Raw genomic sequence first — 18,346 nt, forward strand, 5'->3', positions numbered from 1 at the left:
CACCCCGCCACTCCGAGCGCGGTTTCGCTGGCATTGTCACGGCTACGAGTGGCCCGCAAACGATTCCAATCCCGGAGATGCTTCTCGATCGAGATGTTCCTCGAGACTAAATACAATTCTACAGCCCGGGGACGACCACGCTCCCCCCACGAGTGTGGTCGGATTCAGTTCAGCCGAGCTAACGAGCACCCCCGCGGGTCTCATCACCCACGGACGGAGCTCAACCGACCGGTCTGTGCTGCCGCCGCCGCCGTGCAGCGGATCGGGCGTGTTTTTTGACTGGGGAGCGGGCAGCCACGGCCGCCTCTGCAGGTATTGTTCGTCCCAGCACTGCTGCTCAGGCTCTGCCGGTGTACTGGGAAACCGGCCCACCGAGCGCTGTGGTGGCCAGCTGCACTTGGCAACAGGGTGACTGCCGCACGGACTGATCACTGATCAGTGCTCAGCGCACCGGGTCGCGCGCTGTCGGTTGGAGACAAACGCAGGTGTGAAAGTGGCGACTCCAGCTGCAGCTGAATAGATTCGCAATGGTAATGGACCGCACAGATACGAACGAGTCAGTAACGCCAAATGGGCAGCTGACAGGCTGGCGAATCAATTTGAAAAATAAGGCAGTAAGACTATACTAGGCTGGCCACGAAAGCAAAATTTTGGAATATCGTGTAATATAAAATGCGTTTGCTATCATCAACCAAAGAGAAGTTACATCATCAGCCAGGAACTAGTTTGGACGTTATTTTACGTTTTCACGTCACGACGTGTCCATAAGCTTTTAACGACACTTGTTTGTAAGAAGTACGAAGAGGAAATTCCGAGACAATGCTTACATGTGATAACAAAGTGACTATAAGTTGATACGATCCAAACAATGGGACGATGAACAATCCGTGACCGTAACTATCGTGAAACCACTGATATTTTGGCGTGAGTTGTAGGTTCTCAGCTATCATTCTATGACGACCACTACTTCTAGCTCTATCAGTTGAAATAGTTCTGGTGATGAGAGCGGAATGAGTTCTTTCTAGAATCACACTCACGAGGTATGTACTCGCCAATCGGAGTCGCAGGGACCCGAAACAGCAGATGACTCCAAAGACCATCCATCCCAATGGGGACCATCATGACGGGACCCATCGAAACCATCTGGATACCATGCAGTTATCCCTCAAATAAAGTCGGTGCAGAACCACTGCCACGTTCGACACAGACCTGCTCGCCGAAACGGCACAGAGACCGGTCGCCACCGGTGCACCTGAACCGGCTCTCACGTGACCCAGCACCGCGGCCAGCCGGCTCACACAGCGACGACCACGTGACCTCTGGGAGGAGCGGCACGGAGCGGTGCTCGAGAGGGGAGGGCGCAGCAGGTGGTGAGGGGAGGGGAGACGGCACGGCACGGCGGGGCTCTGCGGTGGACGGTGCAGTAATCTTGGATGGTGCAGCGTATCAGACGCCACTGCCACGCCAGATTGTGCAAAGATACTTTGCCTGATCTTTCTAAGCACAGCTAAGTCAGGTGACACGGCCTGATACCAAACAGCAAGGTGTGGCGGATATCGATGTGAATCACGCAAAAGATGCATAATAAAAATACACCTACATCGAAAAACAGTGTTGTGCACTGCCTTCTCCTCTTGCGCTCTTGCCTATTACACTTAACCTCATAGGCCGGAAGCAATCGCATGGAAGGCTATATTAATGATAAATACAGTTATGATGTATGTAGCTATGATTCCTGAATTCTTGTTATAGGTATATAGATGAGCTAAATATCTATAACGGCATACTTCTGTTGAAAAAAATGTAACCGTTTGTTCTGCTGTCAGCTCACTTTCTTATTAAGATAAGTGGCATATTTTCATGAGTTACAACTTACAAGGCATTGCTAAATCTATCCAAACATTAAATATTCTGCATGCATTGTGCTCCTTCCATAACTGCCAGGAAGTATCGGTAAACCATTGCTCACTAATGGGCCAAATCGATGTAGAACGAAGTTTATGACTGTGGTAATTGCGGCAAGGGAACAATAGGGACAAATGTTGATGTCTCGTAACATAACCACGAATAACTGGAACAGGTAACAGTCCCGCCATATTTTCCTTCTTTAGTCTGAGAATTACCTACAAGATATACCCACCAGTTCTGAATTGCTTTAGGTAAATGAAAATATGGCTCAGTGCGCGTTTCTATTCACTGAAAAAAGTAAATACAGATCAGTAGGCATCGCTATACCTACATGAAAAGAATGGGACGATTCCAACTATATGGGCAGCTACCCAGATGCCAGAAAAAATGGTTAGTTGTGTCAAATATCATTGACTATTAATAATAATCGGCATAGGGATTTTTTACAGCAGCAGTCGCTAATACTGCAACACCGCATTTACGATAAGCAAAAAGAAAAAGAAAAAAGAAACAAAATCAAATCACGACATAGGATGTCAAACAGACGGAATAGGGGAGAGTGGGGTGGGTTGTATCAGTTTTTACTCCGAGACCCATAACCTCGTAACTATCCGTGATAAAATCATTATTTCCATACTATCTCCTTCCTTGATTCTTCTGCGTTTTTGTGCAAAGTAACTTTTCCGCTACCTCTACCAGTTTTTCTTCTACGGTCTGCCGAAAAGAACAATGTTTTTGATACAACTTGCCCCATGGCTTGGGTGAGTTGTATCACATGGTGGGGTAATCTGTATCACTAGGTATTTCACGTTTCAGGGAGCGTGCTTGCTACTGGTTTTGAGCATAACAACAACATTAAATGGGGTTGATACAATGTATATGCTCAAAGGCTTCACTTTTATTAGACCAAGCTTAGGTCAATGCAATCCGAACGAAACATCGAAACGAACGAAACATCAACAGACTAGACGCAAAAGTGGCCCGTTAAGAGCAAGGAAGCCAACACATTGTGCCAAAATGGAACGAGTATTGACTAGCTACCTACAAACGCGAGCCAGGGCTTAGCTTTCGCGATCAAAAGCAACATACCCATACATACATACATGTTACAACATACCCCACCCGGCTCTGATACAACATGTACCTCGCCGCCATCTTGGAAAAACATCCTCGTGCTCAAAAACAGCGGACAGCTGGAGAAATCCATTTTCACTCACGCAGCCTTAGAACCTACCCTCACCACCGCTACGGAGATCTTTCAAATTCGTGCACATCTAAATGTCCAAAACACACATTTTCTTGCAACCTATTTTTTTAGAATGACATTAAAAAAACATAAAATCGGCTCTCACCTCGAGACGCGTCCACCCAGCCACACGACAGAACAGGGAAAGATGGCGCCCGGAAAACCTCGTCGGCTGGTCATGTCACGAGCGCCATCAATTGGATAAGTTTCGCACAATTCGCCCTGATACAACTTGGACATGATACAACTCTCCCCGCTCTCCCCTAGGTATGAACGTTTCACCATATAGACCTCTGTGCACCGGCATAGGTATATGAGGTCTATGCTTTCGCATAATTAGTATGTTATAGTGAATATATATTAAACCGCGAGTAGGTAGAACAAATATTTTAAACGTCTCGCCTATCGGCTCGACGTTTAAAAGATTAGCGGTTTAATAATTTTATCCCGTACCGCTGATATGTTTCGGGCGCGTAACCCTCGCCGGCACAGGGGGGGTTGATGCAACCCCCCCTAAGGTTTTTCGCAAATAACTCGCGTAAAAGCGGCCGATCGCAACGAAACTTTCAGTACCCTCGCATTGATCAATTTTACACGTTCCCTGAAAATTTCATGACCCTGACCCCAATGACCTTTGACCTGTGACCTCTTTTCCGTGGCCATGTTTGGCCGAAATCGCGATTCGGCGTATGTCGGCTCGCATTAGCCGCGCGTTTGCCAGCTTTTCGTGGTTTCAAACGTTCAAACATGTGATTTGATGTTGCTCCCATACATTAGGGTGGGTGTCAAGGTCACCTGAAGGTCAGGTCAGGTCAGGTCATTGACCTTTGGTGACCTCGGGTGACCTCGGTTCACTTTTTCGAGTTTTACATGTTTCTAGGCTAGTTTTTGGAGCTGAATTCGAATTTACCAACCATTTGAACATTTACGAAGTAGTTTTGGTGCCTTCGTAACATGTTACGAAGCTGTCAGAGGCGGTTGACACGTATTACGAATACCCGTCACAACCCCTACCGGTTGACCTGACCTGACCTGACCCGACCTGGTCTAAATGCTTAAAAACATCATCTCTGATCAAAACTAACACGATATTCGTGATCAGCACCCCGGAAAACCACATAGCAGCCACACTTTACGACTTTATAACAGGTCCCGATTTTCCCGGTTTTCGGGTCATTGACCTGACCTGGAAGGTCACCCGATGACCTAGGACCTTAAAATTGGATATCATCGGCTTCGTCTCGTGACGGGCAACACGCTCGTTTTTTTCCGCGAAGCTCTAGCTCGATCAGGGGCCAAACGCGAGGGGGGTCGTACCAACCCCCCCCCCCCCTTGTGCCGTCGAAGGACGCAAAATGGCCTGTGCCGGCGAGGGTTAAAGTTAAAAATACATCTTATATAAAATACGGCATATTTCAGACTAGACGAAATGTCTGCTAGACGTTTAACAGTTTGTTACTGCTCTAGACGTTTTTAACAAATCAGTTAAACGACAGATCTGATAATTTTCTCTCTTTGCACCTGAAGCAATTGTAAACACCGTCTACGGTGCGGGATGATACTGTGCAATATGAAAACTGCATAAGATTTAAATGTCAAAAGGGCGAACGAACTGTGACCAACTAAACTATTTTACTTGTATTCAATCAAACGACGTGGTCGTTTTACAGTATCACTTCCTCAAGTGTAATACTGTTACAATGAGCTTAAATCGACAAACTGCTGGGCCGTTAGGTTCATAGAACCTTGTTTTAATCAAGTGAAAAGCACTACGCCTCGCTACAAACATTTTATTGAGGAAGTTCACCATGCAATTGCTCGCGATACGACTGCATTGTGCCTATACGCCCTCCGTAAAGCGGCCATAGTGAAACGAGTTATCCATGGCTCATCGATCCAATAATTTGGGTCTCATTATCACATTACAGCATTGAAACCCGTCAGATTACATCAACCTCTCACTTTGGTTTTTATTTAGGTTCGGCAAAACAAATTAATCAACAACATTTATCCTTCTTCTCTGAGATGCATTTAATCCTTTACGAGTGGAAGTACTATCCCGGATTTGATCCAGAAAGAACGAAAAAATATATATATAGTCATCCCATTATCCAGAATCATTTCAAGACGGACCAGTCTCGTCCAGTAAGGAAACCTGCTATCTTGTTTGATCTCGATTTAGGTTGTCTGCACGGAAAATTCAACATAAATCGTGACAACACATCCATTACGAGACGACCAAGCAAAACTATTCATCCACTTATCGCAAGTTCCAACAACTTAGCTGTCTCCGGAGCTTCGTCAAAGCGACTACAGAAGCGCAAAGCGACGACTTCAGAGGCACGACACCATGCGAAGTCAGGACTGGCTTATACCTCGCCGCAGTTCCTGTGACGTCAGCTAGAGCACCCCATTGTCGGTGATTGCCTGGACACGCAGGCGTCACGACATGCCCAGCGGTCGGCGGCCTGGCCGTGAAATCGCACACAGCACTTCCCTGAGTGCCGTTCCCACGTTCCTGGGTGCCTACCTGGACGCCACTCCCAGGCGGTGCCGGGACAGCAGCGCTGGATACAACTGCCAGGTCATTGTCGAGGCCGCCCAGCCTGACGCCATCAACGAGCACAGACAAAAGAGCGGTGGCGGCGACCAACTCGGAAGTGGCAGGCAGCGTTTGTACACCCTTGAACTCCCTTGCAGAGGAATAAGTTGAGTGTTCGTAATCCTCTGCTAAGGAAAATCCTTCATGTGAGGAAACTGGACAGCCATAAAGGTGGCGCCTAGTGATAGGAAAACTGGCATATACGCCTGTCCCATGTTGTTTATGGATGGACGATTTAGCTCGTATTGTATCTTACATGCTTTGGTACACATCATGTTCAGCTGCACGGCTGTGATGCAACCATTATCGCTATAGAAGCCTTCAACACCGCCTCGGCAATCGTAACGATATACTTATTAAACACAAAGTTTCGGATGCGTGTTGTCTCTGAAGCTCATAACCAAAAACATGTGGGAATGTCAAACCCTTCCCATGCATGCAAACTGTCTTACACTGGAGTGGTTTTTTTTTAATTTAGTCTTCCCGGCATGCCTAAGGCAACCGCCAGGGAAGGGGAAATTACTTAGGCTGGCAATATCTCACAATGCGTACAGTACAGAAACATGAGACCGTTCGGAGCGAACTCTGTGGTCACCTAGCCAAGTGTCATACTCCTGTACGATTAACAAAACAAAGGAAGGAGTTTCAGGCAGACAGCAGCAGAAGAGCGCCCAGTGGAGACAATAGGCTCATTAAATGCGCTGTCATGTCTGGTGACGAAACTTTAACGTAACGCTGTTGTCATCGCACCGGTTACCATAATGTATCAGCAATCGCCACAACAACGGCATCTGGAAACAACCAGCACCGCCTGCGTGCATTCGATGTTTTTGAATCGTTTCAGCTTCGATGACAATACGGAAAGTTTGTACCATTTAACAACTTCTCTGCTAATACATAGCAGCCTAGCTAGGTAAGAGATGTCAACACACAAAATGATAATTTCTTCTTTAGATGGGTGAAATATCCAAGGCCTTCTAAAGCAACCACAATTCAACATTATTTTGAACCATAAACAGCATGCTTCGAATACTTCGTAGTCACACTGCAATCTAAAATCATCAGTACCTAAATGCGGGACAAAGACAGGCCAAGCATCACACAAAGAGCACTATAGAAAAAAGTGGCACGAGAGAGTGGGCACAGCACATAACACACAGCACACAGCACAGGGCATGGTTGGCAGGCCACGTGCGACAGACTCGCCCTCCCAGCGGCGGCTGGTCTGACAGCGTCACGTGCAGCACCACGCGGCGTGACATGACGCTGCGTGGCGTGACGTGACGCCGCGCGACACGCCGTGACGGACTGAGGGGGAGGGACGGGGGGGAGGTGCAGCGCCAGAGTCGGCGGAGGGACTGACCTTTGTGTGACCAAGACGACCTCCGGGCGCCGAGAAGCGCCCTCCGTGACGTTGGTCCCACCTGGCGGTATCCGGGCGCTCGGTAGCGCGCCGAGCGCACAGAGTCGGCCGCCAGGCTGGATACGCCCAGGTGGACCGCCTTGTGGGGCGACGTGACGCGGCTGCGCGGCAGCGAGAGCGAGCTCTGCGCCGGCAGCGCGTCCGTGCTGCCACTGACTGTGGTAGAACGCGGCAGCGTGGTCGAACGCTCTGCCTCACCCGGCTCGGCGGCACTCGTGTCCGGCACACTGCTGCGACGTTTGTAGTTGAACAAGAAACGGCGCGACTTCTTGTCCTCAGGCTCACTGTCGGACGCCTCAGGGCGAGCCGTGATGGTCTCACTGCTGAGGGAGGTGTTGAGCGAGTTCTTGCTTCCGAGACTAGAGCGACTGCTGAACCAGCGCGGAGTGGTCCGCTGGCCCAGGTGTTTCTCGTAGCTGTCCGCTGCTCGCAGGGTCGAGTCTGAGTCCACCTGCTCGGAGGAGGAGAACTCGGAGCTCCGCGGCCGGCCGATGGTCAGGGTGCTGCCAGTGCCGCACGACTTGACGCTTACGTCACCCTCAGATTTTACCCTTCCGCTGAGACGCGTCCACTTATCCTCGGCACGGCCCAGCGTCGGCTCGCCCTCCTCGACGTCCTTCTCGCTGCGACCTTCCACCAGGTTGTGACAAGAGTCAAACTCCTTCTTCTTCTTGCGCTTGCTGTCTCGCAGGATGCGGTTGAAGTCGATGGACCCGGTGCTGCCCGCTGAGCCGACTGACTTCCGAGGCCCAGTTGGTGAGGAGGCCGTCTCCAGCGAGGCCAGGATGTTGTCGTCCGAGGCAGCCGGAGGCGCCGTCTTGAGCAGGTGGTAGCTAGAGCGGGGCGCGCCCGGGGAGTGACCCGGAGTCAGGTCAGGATTAGAGACGGCCGCCGCCACCGCCGTCGGACGGCGAACCTTTGGACTAGACGTGTACGGAGACTCGGAAAAGAAGTCGCGTGAGCGCGGCAGACGCGCACTCAGGTTCGGCGAGTGATCGCTGAGGGAGGTAGAGTCGCCACCGCTCGAGACCTCATGCATGAGCGCCACCAGTCGGTCGCCGACATGCTGCATCACCTTGGCCAGCATCGGCGGCGAGGCGGGCACTGGCGGCTGTGGAGGTTGCGGCTGGGGCGGCGCCGCCTCCTGTGAGAGTCCCCGCAGACTGCCCAGCATCTGGTCGTACATAGCCACAGCGTCGGCAGGGTTGGCCTTCGCGCCCACCGACGGCACCGTCGGTGGTGGAGGAGGCGCCGGGCTGTACTTGTGCGTCATCTGATGTGAAAACTGCTGCTGGATTTGAGATATAAAGTCCGGTTGGCCGGGATTGAAGGTGCCGTAAGCGCCCTCAAAGTCGCTGCTCGTATAGTCAGAGCTGTCGTAAGAATCACTCCACGTATCCTCGCTGCTGAGGTACTCAACAATCTCCCGCACCTGCGCCTCGTTGATTCCGGGGACGCTCTTCATCATTCGCGTCAGCTCGTTCTCGAACGAGAGCAGCTGCGCCGGCTTGGCCGCCGGGGTGGCGCTGGGCGCTGCCGGTCTCGGAGTCAGGATGTTGGCACGGAAGAACTGTCGTAGTCTGCCCATCAGGATATTAGTCTCCTCGTCCGAACTCCAGTTGTTGAACGAGTCCTTGCGTATCACTTTGTTGCGCGTTTTGGAGGCTGGGGAGCGTCCGGGCGAGCCGGCTGCCGGAGAGGCTGTTAGTCGGTCGCGTGAGGGCCCGGCTTTGGGTGTCGCCGAGCGGCGGCCCCCAGTTGCCCCCTCCTCTCCTGATGTGCTGCGCTGTGAGACTGTGGTGGAGCTGGATTGCAGTGCCTCCTCATCAGAAGAGTCGGGGACAGGGCGGCTTGCAGCTGTCTCCTGATGGATTTCGGTGCCTTCTCGCGCGGCCGGCGACTCCTTCAGCAGGTCGTCCGAGCTGCCCAGGAATCCGCTGTCGCGACTCTGACGCGCTTCGCCCGTCTTCTCAAGCTGAGGTAGAATGGAGTCACGTGCAACACCCCCAGAGGTTGCGTCAGCGGCGACGGCGACTGTCTGAAGGCGTGGGTGGGTCGGTAGCTCCCCCGAAGCTGTGCGTGTTTTCTCGGACACTGTGTCACGGTCCTTCACTGCCGCAGCAGCAGCTGCAGCTATCGCCGCTGCCGATGGCGCCTTCTTTTTCTTCCGACGCTTGATCGTGTCGAACTGACCATCGCTCTTCTCAAACGCGGTCTCATCACTGGGGTCCTGGGGAAGGTCCTCGTCACTGGACGTGCCGTCACTCTTGTCCGAGATCTCACGGCCGGACGCCTCGCCCCCGCTGCCTACCAGGTCGCCAGACTGCGCTCGGAACCGAGCCCGTGGCACCTTCTTCCGCCGCTGCTCCGGTGACGGCTGACCCTCCGAGTCACTGCCAACGCTGCCACTGCCGTCCGTTTGTACCTCAGAGTCCACTGAGCGCAGCGACTCGTTACGGAACAGCGGGTTGCCATGGCCCTGGTAGCGGGCAGCGGCCTTCTCCACCGGGTCGACCTCGGTGCTGTCAGTGTCAGTCGTGATCTCACTGAACTGCGACGACATGGAAAGGGACATGTCGCTCTCCGTCCCCAGGAACTCAGTGCTGCACTCACTCTCCTCGTTGCCGATGCGTGGGGGCTCCAGTTCACCGGCTCCCAGCTCAAAGAAGAAATATTTCTCAAGCTCGGACGGGTCTGCGGAAGCCACGTTCTCGGCAGCAGCGGCGGCACGAGCTTCCTTCTCGTCCATGTCACTCTCCTCGCAGCTTTCCTCGAGGATGGTGCTAAGGGTGAAATCCAGGGGCTGGCCGAAGCCGCGGAGGTCCTCCTCGGTGTACTGCTCCTCCTGAGACGCGTCGCTGAGCGACTCGTGCTCCTCCACGGAGTAGCGCTCGTCAGAGTCGAAGTGGTCGTAGCCGATGGACGGATACTCCTCGCCTTCTCCACCGCCGAAGTCAAACCCGTCATCGAAGTCGTCTTTGGCGTCAGCACTGGCGGCTGTTTCTGGAGAGGAGCGGTGTCGCACCTCCGGCGTGCGCGAGCGGCGCTCTCCGGCCGGCACTGGGGTCTCCAAGCCGGCGAAATAGTCCGCCAGCCGCGAGGTGGACTCCGGCGGCGCCCCACTGCCCACCTTCATGTGTATCACCTCATCTCGCGTCTGCACTGCACTCTCTACAGCCTCACACAGCCGGTCGGCGTCGTCTCTGGCCCCGCTGGCCACCAGCACTGAGTTGGTCTTCTCATCGGTGACCACTTCGACCTCCTCCGAGCTGGGCGCCACCAGGTCCACCTCCTGCTCACGGGGCGGCGGCGGCGGCTCCGTGCCGCTCCCGCCACCGCCCGCCGCGTCTGTCACCTCCACGCTGGCCACGCTGGCCGCTGCCGGCCGCTCTCCGTCCGCCGCCGTGGTGACAGTGACGGGAGCGGCACCGGCCGTGTGCACCACCGTACTGCCGGCCGCACCCACGGCCACCACACTGACAAAGCCGCGAGCCGCCGCGTCCGCCTCGGCCGCCGGCCGCCCACCGCCGCCGCCGGCACCGCCCGCGGCGCCGCCGCCGGTGCTGGCCTCGGTCGCGTCGCGGGCTGCCGCCGTGCGCGCGGGCTCGACGCCGTTTTCCGGCCGACTGTCGGCCCCGATCGGCTCGCCGGCTCTGTCCGGCTGCGGGTTCACGCCCGGCGAGTCACCGGCGGGCGTCGCCGCCGCGGCACGGGGAGAGGCGGCCCGGCCAGGTGCGGCACTGGCGCCCTCGGGTCGGTCACCTCTGCAAGCCGCCCCGCCCGCACCGGCCGCTCCTCCCTCGCCCAGCAGAGTCTGCTCTGCAGAATCCGGCGTGATGCCGCCCGGCGCGGCGGCCGCACCCGCCACTCCATTGTGCGGATTTTTACCGACCTGCGGGCCGCGGTCTAATGACTCAGGAGCGCCAGGGCCCTGGCCAGAAGCGGCAGGGGTCTGGTCAGGACCGGTTTGCGTGACCATGGGCTCGCTGGGAGCCGGCGGCCCGCTCGCGCCGGCCGCCGTCGGCTCGGGAACCGAATCAGCTGGTGCTGGGTCCCGCCCACCTGAGCGGGCGGCCGTGTCGGCGGTGTCAACAGACGGAGTGTCGGTGGTGTCCGCAGGCGGAGTGCCGGCGGAGTCCGCAGGCGGAGTTTCGGTGGAGTCCACAGGTGCGCAGACGTCCGACACGTCACCACTGACTGCTGTCACATCTGTCGGGCCGAGCTCTGTCGGCACTTGTTGAGCTGGCGCGAGCTCGTCGGTGTCGGAGACGGTTTTCGTCTGTTCAGTGGTTACCAATTCCGTCTTTGTACTATCTGACGCCGCGGTTTTAATGGGTGAAACACTGGAGTCTCCAGGTACGGCCGTGTCCGTTTGGATTACAGACGGAGCATCAGTTTCAGTCGGCACGGCAGCTTTAGTTGTCATTGTGCTGTCTTCAGGTGATCCTTCCCCTATTGTGCCTTCAGCAGGCAGCTGACTCTCAACGACTGGCGATTGTTCCTCGTTGGCTTCCACAGATATCGTAGTTTTTATGGAGTCTTCGGTTTCTGACGACACAGTTGAAATAAATGATGTCTCTGTTTCTGAAGAGCCGTCCTCCGTTGACATCTCAGTCACTGTTGTAGCATTGTTTTTATCTACAACTGCAGCTTCTGATACGAAAGTATCGTCAGCCATTTCATGTTCAACCGGTGGGCTTGATTCCACCAATGCATCTTTGTCAGTTGATGGGACAATGGTCTCTGGGATTTCTTCTGATGGTGCGACGTTATCAGGTGTCTCCGCTTCCACAGAAAGCGAACATGCCGCTGCAATTTCCGATGCACTCGTGATAGCTGTTGGCGCAGTTGCACCTGCTGTTGCTGCTTGAGATAAGTCTGCTTCTGACTTCGCGTCGGGCTCAGCTATTGCTGGTTCTGTCTGAACGGTGGACTCTTCTGGCAAAGAAGGTTTGATTGGGCTCTCGGTTTTCTGATCTACCGTGTTTTGGACCGGTGCCTCGGCTTCCACTTGAACCGTGGTTTCGACAGATGTGTCGGTCGTATTTGTTTCAGTAGATACTGCAATTTCTTCCGATGTTTTGCTATCTGTTGGCACTGTTGATTTTTCAATCGGTTTCTCACTTTCAGCTTCAATCGTGGGTTGGACAGATTCCACTACCGCAGACACAGGCTCGACCGACGTCTCAGATTCAATCGGTGCCGTGAGTTCGGCTGGTGTTTCAGCCTCAAGCCGTTCCATAGTTTCGATTGACACATCAGTTTCCGTTAATTCGGCGGCTTCGATCGGTATTTCAGTTTCTACAGGCTGAGTGGTTTCGTGTGCATCTTCAGTTTCGGCTGTCGTCATAGTTTCGACCGTGGTCCCATTATATGACGACGTCAAAGCCTCAGGGGTTGTTTCAGTTACAGCTGAGATATTTGGGTCAACTGGTGTCTCAGTTTTAAGCGGTATCGCGGTTTCAACTGAAATTTCAGCTGCCAATGGCAGTACAGTTTCAACTGGCTTTTCAGTTTCGGATGTCGCCTTGGTTTCGCCAGACGGCTCGGGTTGTGCTGCAACCGCAGTTTCCACTGGCGTTTCAGTTTGGACGGAAACCGCTGGTTCCACCGCACACGTCGGAGGAACTGTGATTTCAGATGGCGTCTCATTTTCAACAGTTTCAACCGGTGTTTCAGCGTCTACCATTTCCACAGTTTCTGCTGGTTTCACAGTTTCAACTGGCGTTTCAGCCTCCACGGTTTCCACAGTTTCAGATGGTTGTGCAGTCTCCATCGTTTCCATAATTTCATCTGGTGCTTCAGAAGCCGGAGTTGTCACAGTCTCGACTGGCGTTTCAGTTTTCTCGGTTACCGTAGTTTCGGATTGGTTCACAGTTTCCATCGTTTCCTCAGTGTCAGCTGCTGGTTCAACGTCTGCAACTGACACCGTTTCGACTTGTGTTTCAGTTTCCTCGGTTACCGTGGCTTCGACAGACGTCTCAGCTCCCGCCGGAGGTTTGTTTTCAACTGGTCCTTCAGTTTCCTCGCCAGCTGAAGCTTTAACGGGCATTTCAGCCTCTGGCAATGACTCGCTATTTGTTGACTTATTAGCTTCTTCTGTTACCGTAACATCAACCGAAGCTTCTTCAGAGAATATTTCACCATCCAATGCGTTGGTTTCTGAAACCGTCTCCGTTTTGTCCAGGGACTCTAATTCAGACTGCGCAGCAGTTTCCAGGGGTGGTTTTGTTTCCGCTCTCGCCGTTGTTTCGAGAGGGACCTCGGACTCCAGTGGCGTTGTCGATTCCACCGCAGCTTTGGCCTCCACTGAAAGGACTTCTCCGTGCGTTCCCGACACAGAAGTCTCACATTCGACCACAGGCATGATTTGTGGTGGTGCTGAATCCTCACCCGCAGTGTCCGTTTCAGACGCTTTCGTCTCGACGGTTATTTTGTCCTCTGAATGTCCAGCGTCTAATGACAGAGAATCGGTCGCGTCTGGAGCGGTAATTTCGGAGGTTGGTTTCTCTGGTGTCGACGTTTCCTCTGATGTTTCCTTCGTTTCTGTTGATGTAATGGCCTCGACAGATTCCGTGAGTTCTTTGGAAACAACTTCCTCAGAGGGCTCTCCTTCAGATGATGTGGCTGTCACCGGCGCCTGGGCGGCTGCTGATCCATCAGTTTCAATCGAACGCTCAGTTTTCTCAGTTTCTTTGCATTCGGTCGAATCGTCATGGTCCGTAGAGGGCTCAATTTCGACGGCCTTCTTAGCTTCGACCAACTCCTCGGTGCTTTTATCGTCGTCGTTTTTGTTCGACTCCTTTGAATCATCCGTATTGGTTTCGATCGAATCATCCTCTGCTAGCACATCCATTTTCCCAGGCACGTCGTGATCTTCGCGAGCCGCTTCAACTGAAAATTCGGCAACAGGCGACTCAGCTTTGTCGAGTACCACTGTTTCGTTAGGAGCTTGAGATTCCACTCGCATCCTGGTTTCAGCGGCTTTTTGTGTTTCGTTACCAGTCTGAACGCTTATCACCTCCTTTATTTCTTCAGCGTGGTCCGACTTCTCAGATTCGACATTACCGACCGTCTCTTTTGATTCCTCGGGTGAAATCGTTTCAATGGGGGTTTCATCATCGGAACATGCATTAGAATCTAGAACCGACTTGGCATCTTCACATTTATCAGCTTCCGTCTGCAGCTCATTTATAACCTGGGACTCCTTGTCCTCAGAGACTTTGCTATCATCTGGAACATCGGCACCATCGGATTCTTCAGTGACGTCTACTGATACTGCATCTTCACAAGAGACTGTCTCGGTAGAACCTTCGATTTCCTGAATAATGTCAGTTCTGAGCGCATCATCAGATGCGGCAGCCTCATCGACTGAGGTAGCCGGGTCAGCATCATCTAATGATTTCTTGTCCTTGCCTGTAGCTCTGATCTTGGCATCCTCTTCTTTTCTATTTTCGACCGATGAATCGTTTTCTGCAGATACTGCTGCTTCAGCTTGGACACCCATCTCCTCGGAATTTTTCGTCTCGGCATATGTTTTGTTTTCAACAGATGGTTCGTTTTGGGGCATTGCATCTTCTTCATGAGATATATCGCACTTGACTGGTGTGTCGATATTCTCAGGCTCGATGACTTCAGCAGTGGCTGATGTTTTATCGCCTTCCTTTTCGTCCACAGAAACGGCAGAGGCTTCCGATTTCCTGGTTTCCTCAAGTACCACTGTATCAACGGATTCATTGCTGTCCTCAGATATATTGGTTTCTTCAGATGCCTCGCTTTCCTCGGACACAGAAATGCCCTGAAGTATCTTCGGGTCTTCAGCTACTTTGATTTCATCCGATACGTTGGATTCGTCGAGGACCTTGCTTTCACTAGACGCGTTCGGTTCAACGGTCACATTCGTTGTCTCCGATTCATCATCTTCTTCCGGTACATTTTCGTCTTTGGATGGTTGAGGACGCTCATTTTCTTCGGTCGCCTTGTCCTCCGTGGATGTCTCGTCCTCAATTAGCCCTTTAGTTTCATCGACTGGAGCTATACTGTCCTTCGAATCTCCGAGTTCAGCTGTAACATTACGTTCCGTCGATGCCCTTTTATCGGCAGCAGGCATGGTATCTTCTGGTTTCGAGTCTTCCTCGGATGTACTGACGCCAAGTGCCGGAGCATTATCATCAGTTGTGGTCGATTCAATAAGCCTATTGTTTTTGTTGGTTGTCTCCGCCTCGACCGATTCCCCCACTTCCTCCTCTGCTTCGACTTCTTGAGCTGCATCAGCTTCAACGTCCAGCATGTAATTTTCAGGCTCATCTTTTTCGGCAAGGTCATTGGTAGTTTCTGAAGAAGTGAATTCACCCAGCTCATCCTCCTTCTCACATACATCATCAGGAGCTTTCACGTCATCAACTGCCTTGCTTTCAATCACCTCATTCGCTTCTTTCGATGGCTCGATTTCTGCTGACACCTCGACTGCTTCAAAGACATTCGTTTCAGACGGTAATTTGATTTCCTCTGTTGGAGACGTCTGTTCAGAAACACTGGCTGAGGCCACTCCATCGCCGTCAACGCACGGTTTGCTGATTTCGGCTGCTTGGCCAGACTCGCTGGAAGCATCTTTTTCTTCCAGTGGCCCTGTCTCACGAGGTATTATGATTTCGCTCTGCTTCTCATTTGTCTCAGCTATTGCAGTGTTTGCCGGGCGTTCAGTTTCAACGGGTGTTTTAGTTTCTGGCTGCAACTGATTTTCACATGAGCCGGTGAACTCAACGTCTGTCCCACTTGCTCCGGATAATTTAGTTTCCGTCAAAATCTCGTCTTTATCCGGTGTCGTGACTTCGATCGGCTCAGCTTTCGCTGCTTTGCTTTCAGCCTGGCCATCCTGTGAAAATGTGCTTTGTGCGATTTCGTCGGGACGTCCAGACTCACCAGATTCAACCAGATCCGTCATTTTGGGTTCGGTCGTATCTGTCGTTTCTGATAAATTGACCGGTTCAGTATTACCGGTTTCAGAAGATGCGGGAGCTGTCAGCTGTTCAGAGCTGTCAATCACGGGGCTGGCTGATTCAGGGGGCTCGATAACTGGTTCAGGACTAAGTGGCCCCTTTGGTTCAGCGCTTTCCGGTGCAGCAGATTCAGAGCCGTCTTTAGACGGTGCACCCCCACTCTCGATACCGACTGTCGGGGTCTCATTGCTAGGTGGAATGTGACTGAGGGGGCCGCGGGCCGGGTCCTCTGAGCCTTTCAACTCGGTACTGTCGATGTCAGGTGCGACCTCTGATGCTGAAATGGGTGGTTCAGCCTGTCCTTTTGACACAGGCAAAGCCGTATGAGGTGGGTCCTCTTCTAAGGGCGAGTTGGTGATGCACTCTGCGGTAGGGAGGGCGGTGACAGCGGTGTCTTTTGAAGCAGTGCTGGACTGTTGTGTGGGACTGAGAGGCTCCTCGGGTCCCTCTAATCTGTTCTGTTTTGAACTGTTCTCCTCAGAAGCGGATTTAGTTCGCTCTGCTGTAGAAAATGTTGAACTTTCTTTCGAAGCACTTGTTTCATCCACAGCATTATCATCTCCGCATTTCTTACCACGAGCAGGTGCAGTTGTTTTTCGCTTGCTTTGTTTACTTTTTGCTGATGGCGCAGCAGTGCTCGCTGTTTTCTTGGCCTTTTGCTCATCCGGTTTTGTTTGTTTTGAGGATTGCTCGACCGGTTTTTCCTTTGCGATACTTGCCTTTCCTTTCGCCGGCTTCGTTGTTTGGACGGCTGGCTCAGCCGTTTCACTCGTGACAGCAGCATCGGCAATGTTCTCCACACTCGCCGATATGGCCGACTTCTTGGCCGCGTCCTTCTTCCTTCTCTTCTTGGACTTTCTCGCCTTGCTGGCATGCTTTGGCGCCGTGTCGGCGGCCGTCGCCCCCTCGGCCGGCTGCCGGTCGGGTCCGGCGGCCGGGGTTTCGCCGCCCGACTGCCGGCTTTCTCCCGGACCTCCGGAGTCGGACGGTGGCCGATCAGACACCGATGGCGGTGCCGCCGTCTCCAGGGTCGGCTCCGACCCCGGACCTGCCGATGTCACGCTCTCAGTCGGCAGCGCGGTTGCAGAAGGCTCCCCGCCGGCCGCCGGGTCCCCTCCCTCGGGCCGAGGCCCGGCGGTCGCCGTCTGCTCCTCGGCGGCCGCCGGAGCTGGGGTGCTGGTGGCGCCGTCCGCGGTGCTGGTGGCGCCACCGGCGGACACCTCCGCCGCCGACGGGCCCGGCTCACCGATCGACGACGCGTCACATTTTGCGCCGGGTGCTGCTGTGTCCGAGGGGTCGGCCACGTCTGTCTGACCGGTCAGCACGGGCGCCGAGCCGGCCAGACGGTGGTCCGCGCCGGCCGCCGGGCTGGCGCCCTCAGCAGGGACAGGTTCGTGCTCAGCTGCAGGAGCTAGCGGGCTCGAATGAGCCATTTCGGCCGGCTCAGATGTCTCGTTAGGGGCCGCGCTGAGGGGCCGCTCGGCACCGGACGGGTGCGCCGCGGCGTTCCCTACCACCGACACGTGTTCAGGGCCGGACGAATTGCCACTACCCTCTCCGGACACGGGGAGCGAGCGTCCCTCAGTGACACTGCTATTCTCAGTATCGCTGTGGGACTCATTAGTTGCAATGTCAAAAGTCTTGTTAGGGTTTGAATCGTTTTCTTTTGCGGCTCCAGCTGCCTGCTGCTCGTTTGAAAGCTCCGTCTCATGTGACGTTTCATTCCCGTTTGCCGCCGTGCCCTTGAGATCAGTGGCTGCAGAGTTAATGAGATCACTGGCTGTTGTCTTTTCATCTGCAACGTTTGCTGCCGGGCCGTCGACCGCTAATTTATCCGAGGCCAGTTCTAGCTGCGTACTGTCGTTCGCTGGGTCATTTGAGGCGGGGACATTGGTGACCTCGACACAAGGTGATGGGACGTCAGTCGTATCGTCATTAGCAGCTGGAATATTAGCCTTGGCAACAACAGACGTAACGTCACCCGACGGCACGTCAGCTGCTGACTCGCTACTTCCAGGTACATCAGCTTTCGGGACGTCATTTTCCGACGCGTCACTAGGTGTGATGTCAGCTGCTCGGACTTGAGTAGCTTCCATATCAGCCGGTACAACGTCAGTCTCCGAAGCCTCAGCCGCCGTGATACCATCACCTGATGTAACATCAGCTGG

General features: G+C 53.7%; 1 protein-coding gene across 1 annotated transcript; it reads right to left on the bottom strand.

The window, feature by feature from the left end:
• Nucleotides 1-7,119: 7,119 nt before the first annotated feature.
• LOC122369705 (mucin-17-like) lies at nt 7,120-18,136 on the bottom strand (the record flags this gene model as incomplete). Its single annotated transcript, XM_043344622.1, has 1 exon — nt 7,120-18,136. A coding segment is annotated over exon 1 (10,492 nt), but the record flags the coding sequence as incomplete, so codon positions are not given.
• Between the last annotated feature and the right edge of the window lie 210 nt (nt 18,137-18,346).

This window comes from Amphibalanus amphitrite, unplaced genomic scaffold, assembly GCF_019059575.1.
Source record: "Amphibalanus amphitrite isolate SeventyFive unplaced genomic scaffold, NRLGWU_Aamphi_draft 001064F_arrow, whole genome shotgun sequence".
NCBI classification, from domain to species: domain Eukaryota; kingdom Metazoa; phylum Arthropoda; class Thecostraca; order Balanomorpha; family Balanidae; genus Amphibalanus; species Amphibalanus amphitrite.